The 23,079-nt window shown below is 37.4% G+C and overlaps 2 protein-coding genes across 15 annotated transcripts in view; one reads left to right on the top strand and one right to left on the bottom strand.

Annotated features, from left to right (window-relative positions):
- Positions 1-23,079, top strand: part of LOC126183679 (ARF GTPase-activating protein GIT1) — a 288,183-nt gene that overhangs the window by 246,200 nt on the left and 18,904 nt on the right. The window lies entirely within an intron of this gene.
- LOC126183686 (intraflagellar transport protein 22 homolog) lies at positions 276-21,750 on the bottom strand. 14 transcript variants are annotated; one of them, XM_049925916.1, is made up of 4 exons: positions 21,652-21,750; positions 19,348-19,520; positions 3,587-3,792; positions 276-3,507 (listed from the first exon to the last, which is right to left on the bottom strand). In XM_049925916.1, exons 2-4 carry the CDS (start codon positions 19,470-19,472, stop codon positions 3,344-3,346), a joined length of 495 nt encoding a protein of 164 aa, XP_049781873.1. In that variant the 5' UTR covers positions 19,473-19,520; positions 21,652-21,750; the 3' UTR covers positions 276-3,343. The 14 variants fall into 14 exon arrangements, with proteins under 14 accessions (XP_049781873.1, XP_049781842.1, XP_049781914.1 ...); XM_049925885.1 differs by having other exon boundaries at positions 21,573-21,656; XM_049925957.1 differs by lacking the exon at positions 21,652-21,750 and adding an exon at positions 21,453-21,545.

Consider the following 23,079-nt stretch of genomic DNA (forward strand, 5'->3'; position numbering starts at 1 on the left):
TATAATTTATCTACTTCACTTTGTCTTTTATTTCGTTTCCCAAGAGAATATGCTATAGTTTCAATAAAAAGTAGGAATAAATTTTTGTGCATCTTCATTGTTGTTTGTTCATACTCATAATTTCATGTTACTGGTATTTTTATTACATGGAAAAAAAATATGTTGCAGAACTGATTAATGTGCTGCTATCACTACACACGATCATAAAGATTGTTTTATATATGGAGGTATTAAATTCCAGTAGTAATGTGTTGGTTTTGAGATTTTGATATCAGCTGTTAACAGTATGAAAAAATTTACTAAACTACATTGGACATTAATTGTTACAAGGTACATATAGTCTACGTATGTACAGCACATTTTTGTGGTTGTATATGTGAACACCTGTTGTTGTTGTCGTTGTGTGGATATCTTTGTTACAGTTCTTTTTACTATGATCACACAGACAGAGTTTTTTACTTATAGCGTCTATTTTTGATGATCTCACTGGGTATTTAGAATCTAAATATACAACAGGTGTGTTCAGGGACACTCAAGTCTTTGTAGGCATACTAAATATTGTGAGAGTCCCAGATTTCATCATTCAATTTCTTCGTAAAAAAGGTGGTGCTCATCTGGTCCTGTGATAGATTGTTAAATTTTCTATTCATGTTATAAATGTGCAAAATAATCATACACAAGTGGTATACATAAGTAACGATTATTCAGAGTGAGCTGGAATAGGCAGCTGAATGTTTACGATCTTCCAAAAAAATTATTATTTCTGGCAAGAACATTACAAGAATCAGTTTGAATTGAGCTCGAAGTGTGTGTGTGTGTGTGTGTGTGTGTGTGTGTGTGTGTGTGTGTGCGCGTGCGCGCTATTGCTTTGTGATAAATGAAAATACAGTGTAATCTTTACTTGTAAATTCTTCTTGTACAAATTGCAGAGACTGTTCTTTCTTTTTAAAAAAATGAAAAAATATAAATGCTGGAAAACGCATATTTGGAAAACACTTGATGTTGTGCCTTGGATATGTGTTTTGAATTTTATATGTAACTAAGATCAGTGGAAAAATGTTTTAGGGGATATCAAGTTACAGGCAGTACAGAACAATTGAAATAACAATGTGACTGACAAATGGAAAATAGTATTCCCAGATCGTGCACAGTGTATTATGATTTCATTTTTCTCAAGTTTAAATTTATTCTCACATGAAGGCAAGACAGCAGTCAGGTGCAGAGATAAGTTCCAGATAACACACTCCTCTAAGTTCTCCTAACAGTCAGTCACACAGTTATGTCAATAATTCTGTTGATTAATTATTATTAATTTGTAACAGCATACCCTGTGTTAAATGATTTGGCAATGTAGATAGTTTAAGTAACAACACTTAGAGCTTTCTAGGCAATGTATATTTACCAGTATATTTGTCTAAGTGTGTGTCAACAGATTAGATACAAAATTTGTTTACTGTTAAGACTGAGAGTTAGTTGTTGCAATATATTTTTGATGCTACAAATTTTTACTAGAATTTTCATCATCTTGTACAATGAAAAATATTCATTATTTGTTGGCATATCATGAGTTATATATAATGTATTAAACAGGAATGTAATTGTTATCTGTGTGTTGTGTTCTGCATATTGCTGATTAGGAGTGATTACTGTATTTCCTAGTTCTGTTTGAGTGCAGGATGTTATGTTTGCATGTATCCTAAAAGAACAGAAAATACTTGTTATAAAATGTGACTACCTCAGCAATCTATCAAAGAAAAAGCTAGGATTTATTTTAAATCGTGTAAATAAAAATCTTTCTTATATTAAAACATTGCAAATTATTGGAAAATACATATGCAAATTAAGTTGAAGAGAGAAGTGTTAAATGGAAACCGAACATTACATTTTTTAATGATAAAACCATACTTGTATATAAATCAGACTGATAAAATGCTAGTAGCATGTAGCAAAATGAAGAGTTTATTAAACGTTATTTCTTGTAGCTACACTCTTCATGTAACAGGCACTAGTCAAAATGTACACAGGCTCCAGTTCTATTACAAGCATTCTCAGGACTCAATAACATTGCGTAGAGCGATAATACCATCCCCAGAATATCAGTAACTTCTTTTTGATGATATCTTTAGTCACTGACGGAAATGTCTTAAATCTTCTTCTGGTAATTTTTTTAAAATGCATTTGTTTGTAAGGTTTAGATTAAGTCAGGCCAAACAAAGATTCCTCAACAGTAGTCAACAAAATAACACACACAAAATGTTGTTTAAAATGTAATTTTATTTAGCCATCCAAAAGAGTAGTCTTAAAGCCTGCTGCAGTATTTGCCTGCTGCAGTATTTGCCTGCTGTAGTATTTGCGTTGAGGGCACTTTGTTGACACTGACAGCAAAGGCAAATAACAACTTGTGTTTTCTGTAGCAAATGATGAAGGGTGCTGTAAACTGAGAATTTAGATTAATCTTACAGATTCTCAGAATTACGAACTGGTTATAGGATTGTTCTTTTTGTACTTGCACTCTGAAATTCTTCTTCTGTACTGCTCTGTTAACTCGTATCCTGTTGGTAAAAAACAAATATTCTCTTAAAACGTATCTACATTCTACTTCAGAATTGGAATAAAACTGTAAAGCTTATTACAGTTTAAAAGCTTCTTACAGTTTATAAAAAATACCCAGCCAACTAAAAAAAAAAGATTTAATTTTGCAGTTGTCAGCTGTCACCTGCAGTAACCAACAGCCATTTAGTTAATTACTCTGCTGCTGATATTTAGTTTTGTGCCTTATGTTAGAGAGGATGTACTCACAAGTGGATTACAAATAAGACACTTTATTGCCTTGAGGTGGCAGATTATGCTCATACATCTCTTTCTGCAATTTCTCCGTATCCAATAAAGCTTAGTGAAATCTACTGCCTGTCAATTTGCAGGCATATGTTAAATGAAATAGCACACAAAAAAGGTTGTTCATCTGTTGTTATTATTCTTTTGGTTTGCTGTCATTGCCAATAGGCATCCTTCAGCTTTATATCATACGAGACTGCTGTGAGGCCACACTTATGGAATATATTGAGATAGGCAAATGGTACAAGTTAAGCTTCGAAGTTCTTTGTTTCACGTTTAATGCCTAAAAATGGTAGCATTCACAGAAAAATAGACAATACAAAATATTAGCAAACAACAAATAGCATCAAGTATGTCAACAAAATGGTACAGAGTGTGAAAAATCTTTCATGGATGGGAAGTAACAGAAGCATTTTAAATTCTCTTTAAGATTCATTTGTTATTACTTGATTTCATGTTTATAACATGGAGGCTTAAAAATACATATTTTGTTAGTACTTCTGTGTTGTCACACTGCTTGCACATTCATTACATTTAGTTCCTCCTCTTCATGTTTCTCTCTCATTCCACTAAATACATTTGACAAAAAAATTCCAAAATCTGTTCTTAAGCGATTGCCACTTCCATCGACATCAGCTATTATTTGCAGCACTTTGCTAAATGTATCTGCTGCTGTAACAAATTTGACAGTGAGAAAATTATCTTTACAAGAAGATCACAAAGTTTTAAGATTATTTTTCAAAGCACTTACGGAGTTTAATGTGTTGTCTGGAATCACGCTCAGCATCAGAGCCAACATTTGCGAGGACCATGCAACTCCTTGCTGAAAGACCACTCTGTATCACAAAGTAATTGTAAAACATTTCTAACAGCTGGCCATGTTCAGTCACAGTTGGCTTATACACAAGCACCACACCATTAGTTTCATATTGTAGGGCAGGCCAATGCTGCTGAAACCTGTTGTATCATTATTAATTCATAAGTCATGTAGTACACTTTGCTTGGTTTAAAAAAAAAGACAGAGAGAGAAGAGAATGGAAGATAAAGTGTAATAATTATCAGCCTAAATACTTTACTTTCATGCATGTATAAAAAATTTACAATACAAAACAACTTTATAAGCACCTGGTCTTTACAGTTCCATATACGATATAAGAAAACAGGAGCTACTGTAATTTTTGTTAATGTGTAGCCCGAAGAATATTGTATGTAAAAGCATTAGGAGCATTATGAAAAGGAAAAAAAGACAAAATAAGAAATAAAGTGTTAATAACCCTGCAAACAGGCTACACTTGTATCACTGTTTTCGTAATAGGTGAAAAGTTTGAAATTGCAGATGGATGGTCATAATCTGTAGTTGGACATGTTACACTGTTTGGGTCTTGCCACACGTACAGACCTTATTTTGTTGGGGTATCACTGTTGATGTAGATCTGTTTTGCATTTTTCAAGCATCAGCCCAAAGTGTCTAAAGTCTTTTGCCTGCATAACTGAGACTTAGGTCTCAACTATCCTCCTCCCATCCAACCTCCCCTCCCCACAAACATCCACGCTGAGCATGCATTACATTTGACCATAGGCTATGTATTAGTGCGCATGCAAGTTCAGACCTAAGGTGTCAACTTTAAATATTTGTTTTTCTACCATACGACTCAACAAAGAATTGAATAAGCTCAGACGAAATGTGACTGTAGCCCCTAGCCCCTACCCCAATATTCAAGCATTCTGCCAGAAATTTCACAGGAGGTACAAGGGCCCATAGCAATTTGGGGGAGGGGGGGCAACACCTTTCATTATGATAGCAGGACTACATCAGGACAATCAAAGATGTGCTCAAATGCATTGATTGCTTAAGGATATGTGAGGTAAGTAAGAAATCTGAGTTTAAATTTCAATATGGTGTAGATAAATGGATGGTACTGTAGTAACTACACTAGTGAAACAATTTCTTAAATTTAAATGTTTCCATGGATAATAAGTTCAGAGTTTCAGTTAAAATACAGGCAAAATATTGAATAATGTAATCTGTTAGAGAACCTATTTTGCAATTTAGGTCTAAATACCTGTTACAGAGTGGTTGAGCAGGTGTTTACATGATTGTGCCGCCACTTGGAATGATAACAAGAGTAAATGCTTAATAATGCAAACAGTACAGACATAAGACCATGAAGAAGTAGAATCTAATACACTATGTGATCAAAAGTATCCTGACATCCCCAAAAAAAGATAAGTTTTTCATATTAGGTTCATTGTGCTACCACCTACTGCCAGGTACTCCAGATCAGCAACCTCAGTAGTCATTAGACATCGTGAGAGAGCAGAATTGGGCGCCCGTGGAACTCAAGTACTTTGAACGTGGTCAGGTGATTGGGTGTCACTTGTGTCATACACATGTACACAGATTTCCACTTACCTAAACATCCCTAGGTCCACTGTTTTCAATGTGATAGTGAAGTGGAAATGTGAAGGGACATGTAAAGCACAAAAGCGTACAGGCCAACCTCGTCTGTTGACTGACAGAGACTGCTGACAGTTGAAGAGGGTCGTAATGTGCAATAGGCAAAAGTCTGTTCAGACCATCACACACAAATTCCAGCCGGTTAGCCGAGTGGTCTAACGCCCGGCTTTCCGGAGTGGGCAGGAGCACCTGGTCCCCAGCATGAATCCACCCAGACAGTCTGTGGATGGTTTTCAGATGGTTTTCCATCTGCCTCAGCGAATGTGGGCTGGTTCCCCTTATTCTGCCTCAGCTACACTATGTCAGCGATTGCTACACAAACAAGTTCTCCAGGTACACATACACCACCATTACTCTACCGCGCAAACATAGGGGTTCTGGTGTGGGGCAGCGGAGGGCTAAAGTGGACTGCAGTAGTCGTCGTGAAGTTGTGGACCACTGCGGCTGCGGCAGGGATGCAGGGATGGAGCCTCTACGTCATTTCTAGGTCCCCGGTTAACATACAATACAATACAATGAGGGGGAAGATTTGTCTGACGTGATAGAAGAAGAAACAGGAGTCGATTTCAAAGAAGACAAGGGATCCAGTATTAGAATCAGAATCCAAAAGAGCTTTGGAGGACTTAAGGTCAAATAAAGGGGAAGGGATAAATAACATTACATCAGAATTTCTAAAAGCATTGCAGGAAGTAGCAACAAAACGACTATTCATGTTGGTGTGTAGACTGTATGAGTCAGGCGACATACCTTCTGACTTTCAGAAAAATAATCATCCACACAGTTCCAAAGACTGCAGGAGCTGACAAGTGCAAGAATTATCGCACAATCAGCTTAACAGCTCATACATCAAAGTTTTTGACAAGAATAATGTACAGAAGAATGGAAAAGAAAATTAAGGATGTGTTAGACGACAATTAGTTTGGCTTTAGGAAAGGTAAAGGCACCAGAGAGGCAATTCCGATGTTACGGTTGATAATGGAAGCAAGACTAAAGTAAAATCAAGGCATGTTCATAGAGTTTGTCAACCTGCAAAAAGTGTTCAACAATGTAAAATGGTGCAAGATGTTCGAAATTCTGAGAAAAATAGGGGTAAGCGATACAGAAAGACAGGTAATGTGCAATATGTATAAGAGCCAAGAGGGGATAATAAGAGTGGACAACCAAGAATGAAGTGCTTGGATTAAAAAGGGTGTAAGACAAGGGTGTAGACTTTTGCCCCAATTGTTCAATCTGCACATTGAAGAATCAATGATGGAAATAAAAGAAAGATTCGGGAGTGGAATGAAATTCGAGGTGAAAGGATATCGATAATAAGATTCGCCGATGACATTGCTATCCTGAGCAAAAGTGAAGAAGAATTACATGATCTGCTGTGTGGAATGAAGAGTCTAATGAGTGCAGAATATTGACTGAGAGTAAATCAAATTTCAAGAAGTAAAAGATATGAGAACAGCAAGAAACTTAACATCAGGGTTGATGGTCACGAAGTAGATGAAGTTAAGGAATTCACTACCTAGGCAGCAAAATAACCAATGGCTGAAAGAGCAAGGAGGTCATCAAAAGTAGACTAGCACTGGCAAAAAATGCATTCCAGGCCAAAAGAAGTCTACTGTTATCAAACATATGCCTTAATTTGAGGTATAAATTTCTGAGAATGTATGTTTGGAGCACAGCATTGTTTGGTATGAAACATGGACTGTGGGAAACCGGAAAAGAAAAAATAAAAGCATTTGAGATGAGGTACGACAGACAAATGTTGAAAATTAGGTGGACTGATAAGGTAAGGAATGAGGAGCTTCTGCGCAGAATCATAGAGGAAAGGAATATGTGGAAAACGCTGATAAGGAGAAGGGACAGTATGATAGGACATCTGTTAAGACATCAGGGAATGACTTCCATGGTACTGGAGGGAGCTGTTGAGGGCAAAAACTGTAGAGGAAGACAGAGATTTGAATACAGCAGGATGTAGATTGCAAGTGCTACTCTAAAATGAAGAGGTTGGCACAGGAGAGGAGTTCATGGCGGGCTGCATCAAACAAGTCAGAAGACGGATGACTTAAAACAAACTTTATACATTAGTATATTATTACTGTTATTTTGTGTCACTGCTATAATTTTTCAGCATCACATTTTGTTAGTCACTCATTTTATTTTTAATAATGTTAAGAGATTTAATGTCATTTACCTATTGTGGCATATTTCACTTCATTGCATTGCAACAACAACAACAACTACTACTACTACTGCTACTACTACTACTACTTACAACACATTTGTAATATGCAGTAGAGGTAGCCTCAGATTTTAATTCCTTTATCTGGCTCCAAACCACATGGCCACATTCGTTGTTAAGGACAGTGCTACAAATTGTAAGTTGTGCTTTCACCCTGTGAATGAGGCTATTGGCCTTCACCACTTCAGCTAATGGCTGGAAGGAGGCGAGGACAGCACCTAGCACCAGGCATCTTTGGTGCTAAAATGATCCACGATTTGCAGCTGGGTGCACGTATCATGTTCAATAGTTGCCAGCAGAGCCTCTTCCACATCTTGGCCAAGACTCCTGCTAAACACATCTGTTCCCCATTTGACTTCCTTCTACAAGAGGCTGTACTACCTATGTAACATTGGAGCACCCAATAATAGGCAAACCTTCCCTTTGTGCAAGTCCGGACAGTGAAGAATGTTCCCCAGTTACTCTGCTTCCCAAGAACACACACAAGATATTGCAGACCTTTTTTATACAGTTTTTTTTTACAGATTGACATTTCTTATTACTTATAGATGGCAACATTTTGATGAATAATTTAATTCCAAATGATCTGTGTGAAACAGTATTGATATTAACTCTGGGATGACGAAAAGTTTTACAGGGCTGATGTCTTCATATTCAGTGGATATGGGGACTATACTTTAACATGTTTTCCTTCAGTGTTAAATATTTTAGAAGTACTGTTGTTTGGCATTCTTAATTTTACTTAGTTACCTAATAAAACACTGTGATGATCAAATCATCCTACAGGTTGATGACTGTTCTTTCAAAATACTTTGTCAGATTGATTACAACCCTGTTTGATTTTATCTCCACTAGGATTGCCAGCTGCTGTATCCTTCCTTTTTTTATAGTCTCTAGACATTATCCTCTCAGCCAATCTTTGATACATAATATCTATAAATTATACATTGATGTGCAAAACTTAAGAATGAAAGTAGCACTTTCATGATGTGTCACTGTCACGTAATAGAGATCAATGAAACTTTGATCATACATACTAAGAACTGCTACAGTATAGTACAGAAGGTAACTGGAAGAAGTACACAGTGAGATGAAATGACACTTTTATTCAAAGATAGTCTTTACATTGAAGTCACTGCAATTTACAATGGTCCCATGGACATTTTAAAAAAAGAAAAAAAAAGGCAAAATGTGGCTCGTAATAGGATGTGGGATTACTACAGATGGCAATGCATGCTCTGGAATGTGCTTCCATCCTGGCTACAGGGTAAGTAAACAGTTCTTGTGGTAGGGTGTGCCATTCCTCCACCAGCTAAGGAACAGTTGATGGTGCATGCAAACATGCTGCAATATGTGTGCCCAATGCATTCCACACATGCTCAATGGGATTTAAGTTGGGGGAATGGTCAAACCAATCCATTCACTGAATATCCCCTTATTCCAAGAGCTCCTCCACCTGAACTTTTCGATGTGGTCATGCATTGTCATCCGAAGTCAGTACCAAAGGGTACACATGGGAAAGGAATACAGTCACAATATCATTGATCAGTGACTATACCATGTTTAAAGATTTGGAGGTCTGTATACACAAACAACATTACGCCTCCCTGCACCATAACACCTGGGTGGGTTCCAAAATGTTTCACAATGTAGGACGTACCCTCGTATGGCAAGAGTTTGGAGTACATAATTGAACCAGTGCATTCACTTTTCAACGATATTGTGACACTGTATTCCTTCCCCATGTGTGTCTTTTCAGGGTTGCATTTGGCACTTACTTTTTTTTTGTGGATGAAAAAGCATGACAGCATCAAAAAGTGTCAGTGGATGAGCTCTCAGAACAAGGGGAAATTCGGTGAAGGGACTGGTTTGCCCATTTCCCCAACTTAAATACCATCAAGCATGTGTGGGATGTGTTGGAGATGTACTGCAGCATGTTCACATGCACCAATGACTATCTAGCAGTTGTCAACCACACTGGTGGAGGAATAGAACACCTACCACAAAAATTGCTTACTTGCCTTGTAGCCAGCATGGAAGCACATTCCAAAGCATGTATTGCAATCTGTAGTGATCACACAGCTTATTGAGAGCCGCATACTGCCTTTTTTAATATCCAAAGTATCATTTCTGTTCATCTCATTGTGTATTTCTTTCAGTTGCTTTCTGTGTTATACTATAGAAGTTCTTTGTATGTATGGTCCAAGTTTCATCAAACTGTTACTTGGCAGTGGCACATCATTTGAAAGTTACTTTTGCCCTCAAGTTTTGCAACCCGATTTAATAAGTAACAATTAATTTAGTATATAAAAGGCAAATATATGTTTATGTATGACGACATCATTTGTCGCAATTAACATATTCATCCTCGTTGGTAGCTGTTGACCCCCCTAAGCTCTGCAGCAAATTTCTTGCCAGATGGTACCACAGGGGCAGCCAAAAATGATGTGCTTTGTTCCTCCACATCACAGTCAGACAGGGATGTATTAGTCCATTTCAGGTGAGAGAGGTGCAGTCTGAACCTTCTGTGATTAAAGTGGAGATGAAAAATTGTGGCAAGAAACACTTTATGTTACATTCCAAAGAAGAACCACAATCATGCAAGTATGTCCTGCACTGTGTGTTAAATGGTGCGCAGCACCCTTAGCAAGAATGTCGAGAATTTATTCTCCTCTAATAGCATAGTGGCCCTTCACTCATAGCATAGTAACTTCCTTGTTGCAGTAGTATACTTCTACAATCTTTTCTGTTAACTGGTAAACCAAGTAGCTGTTGAAATTACTGTCTCTTTGATTCTTTATGAGCCGCACAATACTGACTGTGAGTCTGTCAGAATAATAATTGTGTCTTCATCTAGGTCATTAGAATACTTGAGTCTCCCTAATGCTATAGTAAGATCCATGTAAGCACGGAGTCTTCCAGAGGAAGCTGTAATTGGGCACTATGATGTGTCTTAACTCAAAAAATGCACTGATACCATCTGAAGTATGTGAGCTATCTGTATGGAGATGGCGCATGTTTAATATCCATCTTAGATTCCTTACATGGTGCATTCCTTTAAATGACTAGTTCTTTTCTTTTCTTTTTTTCTAGTCTTTTATAAAACAGTGATGGTGTGACACTATTGGTCTAATGTGACTTCCCATTCTTGTATGTAGGTGCAATTGTCCAGTTTTTAGTTCCAGGTACCACACTGCATAAAACATCCTGAGCAATATTTTTCAACTTACAAAAGCTGCCTTAAGCACAGGTCACAATATGTTGTCTCACCCATGTGCAATATTTGCATTCCACGCCAATGACCTGTGGAGGTCCTTTACACAGAATGGTTCATTTAGAATATGATGTAGGTCATTGTCAGGTTGAGTGTCCTCGGTCTTTCTGCATTGACTCTGGCGTTGCGAATAGTAAAATTGCAGTCGGAAGGTTCCAGTTAGAGTTCATTTTAGTGGCATATGAGAGATTATCACAAAAATGTTTTTGTCCTGGCTGGCACTTGGCTTTTGAGTTGAGTATAAATGTCATTGGCACCTATAGATGGCAGAATTGACTATATGTTCAACTTCGGGATGTCACCCATAAGCCTCCAATGCTGCTCTTCTTTCTGCTGTAGCAGTACCTGTTTCTTATCCCACTAAACTGGTGGGTGTCTGCTATTCAAATGGAACATAATATAATGTGGGATAAAAGAACATAATAAAATGTGGAATTGTAGTACCAACAGTATGTTCCATAATCAGAAATAATTGGCAGAATCTTCACAAGTTTTACCATGATTGGCATACCGTATTTACTCGAATCTAAGCCGCACTTTTTTTCCGGTTTTCGTAATCCAAAAAACCGCCTGCGGCTTAGAATCGAGTGCAAAGCAAGCGGAAGTTATGAAAAATGTTGGTATGTGCCGCCACAACTAACTTCTGTCGTCGAATATATGTAGGGCGACACAGGCATGCTTTGTAGGCACAAAGATAAATACTGGCGCCAAAACCTCTGCGTCAGCAAATAAATTAAAAAAAAGTTGGAAGACGAGCTTTTTTTCTCCGCCGCGAGTTTCGACCACTGCATTTTCATACATTATCCAACGAAGTAAATACAAATTCTGTATTGTTCATCTTCGAATGTAGCACAATTTCAGTGCACTACGAAAATCTGACTGGCAAGACTGTTTGGGATGTTTGTCAATATGGCCAACTCTACGTTCTGAATTTTTTCCTATCTGTGAGAAGAGATGGTTGCTAATAGGAACCTGATGAAATTTGAATCACATACAGTATTCTCTTCACCATAAGAATAATACGAATATAAACATTTTGCCATGTAATCTTTTGTGTTTGCTGCTATCTCATTTAAATCCTGTCTGCCTAATAAACTACGAAACTAGAGTGAGACAACAGCAAACGCGGAAGAATATACGTATCGTGCCATGTTTATATTCGTATTATTCTTATGCCTAATAATGATACAGTCTGAAATGAAGCACGGCAAGTGACTAGATTTTTAAATCTAAGATGACTCTAATTTCTGTGCAGAATTTGATGTAATAAAGAAGCGGCCGCAAAGATTTTCAAACGGAGAAAAATTTTCACCTAACTCTCGTTCAGAACATGTTCTATCATACGCAGTCTATTATTTGATTCTTGTTGATCATTATCAAAGAAAGCAGCAGTGTAAGTAACAACAAATAGCAGTCTCTTGCCATTGTTTCGCTAATGAGACGATTCCTCTCTTTTTTTTTTTTTAAATTGTACGCGGCGGTAGCGCGCACAAAAGCAAGCCATGCCGCGACAGGCCGTAAACACGCACTATCAGAATGCGACAAACAATGCATGACACAGTGCAGTAATGCATTTTCAGCTTAAGAGTGACGCAAACACCTATATCAAAGAAAACGGCACTTATCAGATCAAAGCAAAATAAGCAATCGATTCAAACCAGACGAAGCACGTGAAAAAGGAAGAGCATCCGTATAAATACGGACGGAACGCCTGACGCATAGCAATAGCTACGTGGTAAAGCTTAACTGCTAAGCTTACGACTCGAACCAAACTACTGTAGCTGTATTGTCATTCACATAAATTGTGTCTCATATTACAATGGACCAACTTTGTTTCGATTTGGAGGTGTGGCCTAAAACTTTTCTCTCCCCTTGAATTTCGAGTCTCAAATTTCAGATTTGGGAAATTTTTTTTTCCTTGATTTCGAGTCTCATTTTTCAGGTGCGGCTTAGATTCGAGTGCGGCTTAGATTCGAGTAAATACGGTAGCTATTAAGTTTCTCCTCAGGCTTTGTTTTATATGCTTCCTAGTCATCTTTTCCAGTCCTCCACCTGTAAATGGTAGTGTTTTTTTTTTACTTATTGGGATTAGATTACTTACCAAAACTGGTAAGAGGTCTGAGGCAAGTGGTTCCTGCAGTTTTAATTATCAGCTCAAAAAATAAAATTAAGTAGTTATTTTTTTGTTTGTTTGTAGGTGTGTATGCGGTTTTGGTAGAAACTGAAGTCCCTGTACTACAACATTGTAGCACACCGCTAGAAGACCCAAAACAAAATGGGACAACCCTTTGACAAAGTGAAGTATCATGCAGTAATTTGTTTTCTGCATTTGAAGAGGTACAATGTTATAACAATCTGTGGGTGAGTTGGTGGAAATGTACGGAAACAATGCCATCATTATATGTCAAAGTGGTCGGCTTCCAGCAAGGTCAAGAAGTGTGGATGATGAGGAATGAAGTGGAAGACTCTCTATCTATGAAAGCTTTGGAGTCGCATGAAGCATGAGAACCCAATGCCTGAAGACTGGCATTTATAGATAGGCAATGTCAGTCATGAGTGAGTTTCCAACATCTTGCATAATATTTTGAAGATGAAAGTGTTGCTAGTGTACATGACTGACTGCACTCACTCAAACAGCCTAACAGAGGCAGCTGCGGAAATGTTGCAGCTGTGTCAGGACACCCCAGAAAATTTGTTTCGCTGCCGTTCCCCCCCCCCCCCCCCCCCTGCTGCCATGAATATCACTATTACCCTGAGATAAAGGAGTAAAGGAACCAGTGCATAATCCAAAATGGATTAACCACTGCTAAAAAAGGTAAGAACCTAACTCATTGGGCATATTGATGCTGAGTGCTTTTGAGGAATCAGATTATGCTTGTAAGAGGGCAAACTATCATAGGAGCATACTCACAAATCTTATAACAAGGTTATGAGAGTCGAGGAAATTGTCCTATGGAGCGTTTCTGCTTTATGACAACACCCCACCTCAATCTGCACAGTATGTGATTCACATACTGCGTCTTAGGGCTGTCAAATTTGCCTCACTCCTGTAGTCTCCTGGCATGGACCGCTGAGGTTTTTTTATCTTTACCTGTATGAAGAAACAATTTCATGGCAGGCATTTCCTAAAAGACAACGAGATGATTTTTGAGGTGAAAAGTTTCCTGAACAGCTAAAATGAGGAAGTCCACAGCCAACGTCTCCACCATTCCAACTGTCACTGGGAAAAATGTGTCACATTGAACGGTAAACATGAAGAGCAGGACTAACAACATCACAAATTTTCACAGTCGTAGCTTAAGTTTCTCAACGTGATACTTAACATTTTATAACTAATCTCTGTATATGCCATCTAGAAGCCTTTAACTTCATTCCTACTGCCTAAATAGGATCTGCACAGATGTTTAAGCTGAGAGGTACATCCAGTTTTATGTTTAATCAAGATAGCTTTTCCCCTGTACTCATCATCTCGATCTTTTTAAAACAGCTGATAGTCCAGACCAGAAATCTGTTGAGTCACACGTAACCAAGCCTCTTCAAGAAAACAGACTGAAATGCTTTGTGTTTTGAGTACATTTGGTATATTTCCATTATTTGGCTTTAGTGAGAGAGCATTCCACTGTAATATTTGTTTAATTGCTTTAGCAGTTTTGGATTGCAGATGAGACAAGCATTAAAAGAATGAGTTCTTTAATCCATACATCAAACATGGAGGATGTAATTTGCAACCTCAGGCTAACTTGGCAAAATGTCATTAATACAATGCCAATAAATATGAATAACAAATTTATCTGTGGTTGCAGTGGGTAGAAATTAGCAGAAAGGGGGGGGGGTGATATTACACTCTGACTCACCCCACTCAATTTGGCACTGTAGAGGATGCTGTGTCATCACTGCTGACTACAGGAGCACCAGGTGTGACAACGTATGGAGTTGGGGAGCAGATGTATGCTGCAGATGTGCTAAAGGGCAGGGACACAGATGGCAACAAGCTCATATTACTTGCACTGAAATGACATCATTATTTTCTGTCATACATGTGCCAGCTGCAGTTGGGATTATTGGAAAACGTCCTTGACACCTTGGATTGGATTCAGGATGATACTACTTCTGTTCTGGTACTGATTAATTGTCGCTTGCAGTGGAATATGTATTTAATGACTGCCCATTTCTTAAATTCAGTGCAGGTTCTGTCAGTTGAACTGTGGTTTTCGGGACAGTGAACACACCTTAGAATGGCACTCATATCGTTAAACTATAAACACCCGTACTGTTGGGAAGCTTACTGAATGTACCAGTGTACTGGACAACACCTGTCCAGAATTGCAACATGTGGAAGGTGGCAAGCTTGGAAGATTGGAACACATACAGGAATTGGCTTTATTTTTCCATTCTGGGACTTTTTCCCCATATCTTTACACATGCAACACTGGGCTCTCACTTTCGACATGGCATAATATTTCCTCTTCACTAAGAAAGACATCTTTTTCTTTTTGTGTGTGTGTGTGTGTGTGTGTGTGTGTGTGTGTGTGTTACACTGTCTGCAGTATATGCTTCCAAATTTCTCTCCGTGCTCATTTTATTAACAAGTAGTTTGTGATTAATTCTGAATTTCTTTCTATACTTACATTCCTGCTTTGGAAATATTAATTATGTTTTGCTTGGTTGTTATAACCGCAATGAATATCATTTTCTGTGTGGCCATTAAGTGTGTTACCAATTGATTTCTTGGCCTTTCCACAATACTTATAAGTGAATCATTGTCTGCATAAATTATTATTGTCAGTTTGGTAGTAGCAATACTCATTGATTTCTGCAAAAAGCCAGTACTCAGTTGAATGTTGCAATGGTACTCTTGGCTGGTACCATCTTGGTGGATTTCTTCTGTTATATTCACATCCTATGATAGTGGTGATATTTTTTCAGCTGTAGCTGAAACATTTTGTCCATCTTGGTTGGAACTGAATAACGCTCATGAAGGGCACATAACTTACTTGCCTGTTGTCCAGAGCAAGCTAATCTACTACACTGCTGTTTCGCTCTTGTAGCTTCAATACTATTAGAAACACTTTGAAGAAACCTAAACACCACAGTTGTCCACTAAACATAAAACTACTCACAACTGTGTGCACAAACTAACACATCAAACTATGTGACACTCAGAAGTAAACTCTTTCCTCTTTTTTTTAACATACTCCCACAGTGTCTCAGCCCCAGCCTTTCGATGGTGTGTTTTATTCTGCATTAATTGACATTCCTTCTTGACTGTGTTAACCGTATCCCTCACATTATCTGTTTATCCCTTTCTGTGTCTTATCACAGCTGGTTTCTGTTCCAACAATGTTTTCTTTATTCTTCTGGTATCCATATCCTGACTGTGTTATTTTACTGCCCTCTGTGATCCTTGCATTATGGCTTCTCAATATTCACCTTTAAAATAATTTGGGCTGGGTGTCTTCATCAGCACTGATTGGTCACCATGCCTCAAAATGATAAATGGCAACAAAATAAATAAGTTTGTTACAGACTGACATTGTGAGAGGCTGTTTTGATACTCAGAAAACATTAATATCCCAGTACGAATGAATCCTCTTATTTCATGGGATACAGATTTTGTATTATTGGTTACGTTAACTAAAAAGCTCCCGCACTGAAATTTCTTGCTGGTAATCTGCAAACATTATCGACTCTTCTTAAAATTTTCACTTAATTGATTGCAAAACATCTTGAGTGTGCTATTCCTTCAGTTCAGTTCAGTCTCTTTTTCCCCTAACAATAATCTTAAACTAACAATAGCAAAATCATTATAAGGTGCACAAATTTGTATTGACTCCTCACCGAAGTATCACCAAATGTGTTGGTGCAATGGTTAAAGCATTCGACTTGAATCAATTGAGGTAAATATTTCAAGACACAGCCAGTTTCCTCTCACATCCTTGCCTAATTCAAGCTTGTGGTCTATCTGTGATGATGTTATTGACTGTACATTAATTGTGAATCTTCTTTTAAACCTGTGTGTTTAGGTATCTAAAGAATATGTACATCCATTTCTAACCTATCACCAATCCCCTACCCTAATTCTTTAAAGAACTGAAATCCCATTCTGTGGTATATGTGAATACTGTCGGCAAAATGTGTTGCTAATAGAGTTAGAAGTAAAGAAGTAATACTTTAAAACATCATGCCTAATGCTGATGTTTTACTGCATGAACAGTGAAAGTGTAGTAAGCAATAAACTTTTTTTTTTCTTTTCATTATTTCATGGGGATGTCCACCAGAAAAAGTTTCTGTGCTCCCTGTGAGTTATGCTGCCTCAAGAAATACACATAGTTTCTAACTTTAACACTCAACTTATTGTTTTAAACCGTTAACATGAGATTATACCTCTTAATGTGTTAATTAAGGCAGCATTTTCAATTTGTATATTCAGTCAATAGTTATATGCAAAAAAGAGTCTTTTGCCCCTTGAAGCCATTAGACAGGCAATTTGCACCTGCTGTACATGTTAAAAAGTGGGGTTGATTAATAATAGCCTTTGAGCCTGTCAAGATTGTTGTAGTAAGTGTAATTTATTTTGTGGTAGTATAGTAAGTTATCAAATACCATACATTTAATCTCTATTATGGCAATCAACAGGCTGTTCGAAGCCCACATTGAGACTGTGAATGCCAATTTTACTTTCATATGGTTTTTTTCCTGATTTATTGTTGATCCGTTGAGTCTAAAGTAACAGTAACATTCTCTTAAATATCCCACTCAAAGCACAGAACTCTCCAATTATACTAAATACAGACTGAACTTTGCACAGTGCATTTATCATTGTCATTCTCCCTGGTATTGTCTTAAAGTATTTCTATATCCATACATGGCTTATATATTTTCCTACTTTCACTCTTGTGACAGTGCTCTGTCATATTTCAGCCTCACATTCTGCATGATTCCATTTTCATTGTAGGAAACCTAGTTTGTTCTTGTTTTACACTGACTGATATATTTGCCTTGAGCATTTCTTTTGCTGTATCGCATACTAGTTTTTATCATTGTATCATTCATTGTAGCTTTTGTACTTAATGTCTCTGTTTTTTATGCAGCATGTCAAATGCACTTTTTGTTGTTACAGCTTCCTATAATGTAGATCATACTGTAAAGGTTGGACCTAAAGAAAAATTAATTTGAGTATAAATAAGGCAAAATAATGTAAACTATTATGTATCTGGAATTCGTAAGGAACAAAAGGAAACAACATATCGTCATCATCACCATCATGTACACAGTCGTTTTTCCCTCACTCCTTTTGTGAGTGGAACATGACAGGGAATGACTACTAGGGGTACCTCTACCATCCACTATATTGATGCTTATGGAGTACTTAGAATATGCATATCATTCTCCAATATCAGTTCTTAACCATAAAACCCTATCCCATGTAGCCAAAAAGTAATATTACTCTTGTGTGACAGTTGTCAGATTGTGTAATCAATTATTCCTTGAGTATGTGTCACAAAATGATGAACTGAAATTAAATAATTTCCTTAGGGGACTCTTCATTTTACTTTCTGTGACATAATTTGTAATAAGAAGTTACCACTGATTTTTGTAACTTACCTGTTACTTTCACTAGTTGCCTTATTGACTACAAGCACTTGAACACAATTACTAACAGAAAAAATTAGGCAGTAGATAATCACTGATCTAACCAAAAAATTGAGATGGATACTTAAAGACGGTGAGAAAATGATTCAGGAGTGTTACTGTTTGCGATAAAATTGCAATCATTAACATTCTTCATGTAGTACATAATATTCAGGTTAATACTAAGATTAGGGAACTCTTAGCTACTAAATACATGCAGTTAAATAATCAATGCTGCATAAACAAAGTCAGAAAAAAATCACAGATGGTCAGAAAGGTTTGCCAATATTTGCCTTTGGCCTCACGGTACTATCAATGGAAACACTTAATAACAGGTGCAACATAATTAAAGTATGTTCCTTTTCTTCAGAGAGGAAACAGGATGCTGTTATGTAGGCTGGAAAAAGTTGTGTGTAGGGGAAGGGGGAGGGCCCCCTTGGGCCCTATGCTGAGAAGAACACACCTGTTACGAGCAAAAGGAAAGCAGTAGGCCTAGTTCACTTTCTACTTAGTGCTGGAATAATCTGCCACATCATTCTTTCCAATCTCCAATAAAGAAATTTTAAAGAAGTGTGCAGATGCATGTGAATGCAGTATCACACACACACACACACACACACACACACACACACACACACTCATGAAACAGGAAAGAAACTGAACCATTGTCGTTTTGAAATTATATTTCAGTGAGTCCCCTACTCGTAATTCAGCTGAAGATGACGAGTTTGCTTGAAGATGAAGAGTAGAAAGCTTGTTTAAACATAGCTTCTGCCTCTCAGCTGATATCCCAAAAATTTCATGAGAGAAATTTGGCTAAGGACACCTGGAATCTCAAAATAAATGTTAATTGTTTAGTTACTCTTCAGCATCAAAGTTTTAGTTCTTAAAATAGGTATTATGGAGAACACGTACTTTAAATTCCCACTGCAGTCCCAAAGCTCGACATCAGAGGTTACAAATTTGCCATTTACATTTACATTTGGTGATTCAAATTCAAGAATCCTGACACCCCGAGTTGCTCTGTAGTCATTAGACATTGTGTCTGCAGCCTCTGACAAGAAATTGGCTATTGTTGACTTCCCACTCTGAAAGTTAAATATTTATTTTCAATATAATGTGTATACAGAATGTAGAATGACACGTGAAAACATAATTTACAGCAAGAAATATGAATATGCCTTAGGTTACACAATTATGAAATAAAAAGAATAACTTATGTGCTGACAAAATTAAAGACAGCACAGTCTGCAACCATTAGTTTTAGTTGTGTACATGGCAGAGTCTCACACTACCACACCACCAAATAGAAACTATATGAGTTGGGGCTGTTTCTTAAATACATACATACAGCACCATCACTACCTTGCCAAACTGCTGAAATTCTTATTAATTCTCCTGTCATTTTCCCAAGCATTGTTTGTGTGCTGTGTTGTGCACATCACCAATTAAACATAACTGTTGTCAATCTGACATAATTAAGAAATTTGATTCCAAGGGGAAGTTAAAAGCAGATGCTAACAATATTCAGAACACAAACAGCTAGGTGCAATATACATTAACAAAAGAGAAACAATACTTAGGAGCTTAACCTGTAGGCCTACATTATATTAGCAATGGTTTAAGTCTTCCTGCAACAGCCATTTACTAATTGCTTCCTCTCCTCCGCATGCATTTTTACTAATCCTCTCTCTTTTGTATTTTCGTACTTCACTTTCATTTTTTTCTTTCGTTTGGCTGCCTTGTTTTGTCTCATCTGTTGTTCTAGTTTGTTTTTCCATTCATTCAAACTTGCCCTATCTCTTGCTTCTAATTTCCTGTGTTTTCAAATCTTGATTATTGCAACGATTTCATTGTAGATTGCACTCGTATTTTCATCCCTGAAACAGAACTCAGGAAGTTAATATATATTTTTTTCTTTTATCTTTGATTACATGGTCAGTTTGGAAATTCCTGTCTTTATAATATTTTAACAATTTACTTGGAAACTGAAACTGAGTACATGCGTGATGCAGTCAGATCTTCTGGCTCTTTGAGTATTATTAATGTTGAAATCTGTCCAATATCCCTTACAATGTTATTGACATGTAATGTTCCACATTTGTTTTAATATTTTTATTGGCAACTGGTTTTACCAAGAAATGTTTTTGTCTACTGAATACATTAGTGCGGTTCAGAAGATCTCCTCCTCCTGTGGAAGGCAGCGCGCTGGAGTAATAATTTTACTCTCATTTGCAAAACTTTGGTTTTAGTCTGGTACTCTTTCTTGGGTTGCTCGTATTTGTTTTCATGTTTGAAGTATTAGTTAAAAGAGAACCTAAATTTATACGATCATGTTCGATGGTGAAATTAATTCTGTATTACCCTATTAATCACTTTACCACTGAGTATACACAGTATACTATATGAGCAATGTACGCATTTTTAACATGCCTACTACTCACGTGTCTAATGACACTTACTGGCCCACAGGAGATCAACAAACGATAAATTAACCTTATACGTTGTTTGCTTAATTTTATTTTCCTGATCACGACGAGAAAATGAAATACTTAACCTTCACAGGCCCGATTAACAGTATTTTAACTTTGTACATTATCGTAAAACGTATACTAGTCAAACTAGAAAATATGGTTCCGCTCTGTTTTGTTGATTTGTGTTGCTAAGTAACTGAGAATAACGCATGCGTTCAGTTAACAAGCAAGTGTATCGCATCAGAAACATCACGAAATATTGCTGTGCTGGAAGTTATTCATGCTAAATTTTTGGAGGCTAATAACAAAATCTCTATATGTTTTCCTGAGATCTACCTATACCGAACATTGTTGACGATTGTAACCATGTCTAGCGAAATTTCAGTTTAGCCGAGAGATATACTGTAGGTTACAAATATTAACGGCAGCTTTTTTTATGATTTTTAACATCTCTGCATTTTTCCCATTTTTTTTTTGGCCTACACACTACTGACTGACACTACTAATCTGTCGTTACATCGCGCTATTTCCGCAGCTCGTACTGACGCCCGCGAGCACACAAATCGCTGATCTCTTGTGTGGTTATGGTTCGGGAGTGTCTCGCGCCAGTAGAACGCCTGGCTCCGCTGATGTTTCGTTATGGAAATTGGTATCAAGTGAACATACCCAACAGGCTTCAGAGAACATCTGACTACGCGTGTTCTGTCATTCGGAAAGTAGCTGTTAAGACGTGTGCTACTCTTACCTACTTCCATATCGCTTGCTTATTCTCATTTCGATTGCTTTCTTTACTATTATTTGTTTCTGTTGTTACATACAGAGGGGTCCTGTAATATGTACAAACTCTTTGATCCTTATTATTTGCAGAACAATCGTTGCAATTAGTGGTGGGCAGGAAATCGCGTATCTGTTAGAAATCACAGTGACTGAGAAGTCACAGATATCACAGTAGCAACTTTACAGAATCTAACTGCGATTTCAGTCACAGTTAGCAATCGCAAGTAGTATTTCATATTCAAAGACGTGAGCCATCTATTGCTCGAATTTAGCACTGCTTTCTGCGATTTCAGTAGCAAGTCGCAACTAAGAGTCGCAAGTAGCAACTAAAAAGCGCGGTTAACAGTGGCATCTGTTGGCCAAAGTTCGTACTACGTCCATCTCTTCGATACGGTATCGGGTCTAACTGCGATTTCCGTGACAAATCGCAACTAAGAGTCGCAAGTAGCAACTAGAAAGCGCGGTTAACAGTGCCAGCTTTTGGCCAAAGTTCGTACTACGTCCATCTTTGCTATGCGGTATCAAGTCTAACTGCGATTTCCGTGACAAGTCGGAACTAAGAGTCGCAAGTAGCAACTAAAAAGCGCAGTTAGCACTGCCATCTGTTGAACAAAGTTCATACTACGCTATTCGCTACCGAGTCAAACTGCGATTTCTGTGACAAATCGCAAGTAAGAGTCACAAGTAGCAACTAAAAAGCGCAGTTAACATACTTTTCCTAGTGTCATCTGTTGACCGACGTACGTACTTCGTTATGAGAGCCTTGTGCCTCACGAGAACGATGTGCTGTGTGTGCATATGAAGGGCTTATTTCAATAGTGGTACAAGTCCATTTTTGTTCATTTTGAGATACAGAGTCGTAAAGTTAAATGAGCGCTGACAAATTTGCATTTGAGATACCAGAAATATTCAAGCATATGGCTTCTTGCTAGAGATGAACCTTTATTTATGTTTGTTTGGATCACTAATTTCAGACGCATTATAGACAGAAAAGTGTAGGTAATGGACTTGTACCACTATTGAAATAAGCCTTTCATATTATATGACGACATGCACATTCAGCATCAGTTATGGTTGGTCAAATACTGCTGTGACTCTGAATGTATTATATTAAAAAGAAACAACATTGCCTTTTTCTCCTGAAAATATCAAGTAACGTAACAAATGTGTTTGATTCTGCTTCCAATATGACAGTTTTGGTTAATACTCCACATGCCTACAGGACTTTGTAGTGTTAACACAGCAGAACTCAGACATCTGCATAAGTGTAGAGAAATGAAAACAGTCATATGAATGCCTCACTTTTGTTCCGACACAGTTCAAGACTCGGGAGAAAAGTTTTACACCTGGTGTTCTACATGGCAACTTCACACACAAGAACTTTTTGCCGACACTA

Source organism: Schistocerca cancellata, chromosome 1 (assembly GCF_023864275.1).
Source record: "Schistocerca cancellata isolate TAMUIC-IGC-003103 chromosome 1, iqSchCanc2.1, whole genome shotgun sequence".
Taxonomy (NCBI): domain Eukaryota; kingdom Metazoa; phylum Arthropoda; class Insecta; order Orthoptera; family Acrididae; genus Schistocerca; species Schistocerca cancellata.

Excerpts from the sequence above, each read along its gene's own strand:
- LOC126183686 (XM_049925869.1), bottom strand. The coding sequence starts at position 21,028 with ATGTACAAAGTTAAAATACTGTTAATCGGGCCTGTGAAG. Across the intron at positions 3,793-19,347 it reads GACTGCAGTGGGAATTTAAA|GTTTCAGCAGCATTGGCCTG; the intron begins GTACGTGTTCTC and ends ATGATACAACAG. Across the intron at positions 3,508-3,586 it reads CAGACAACACATTAAACTCC|CAGCAGATACATTTAGCAAA; the intron begins GTAAGTGCTTTG and ends AATTTGTTACAG.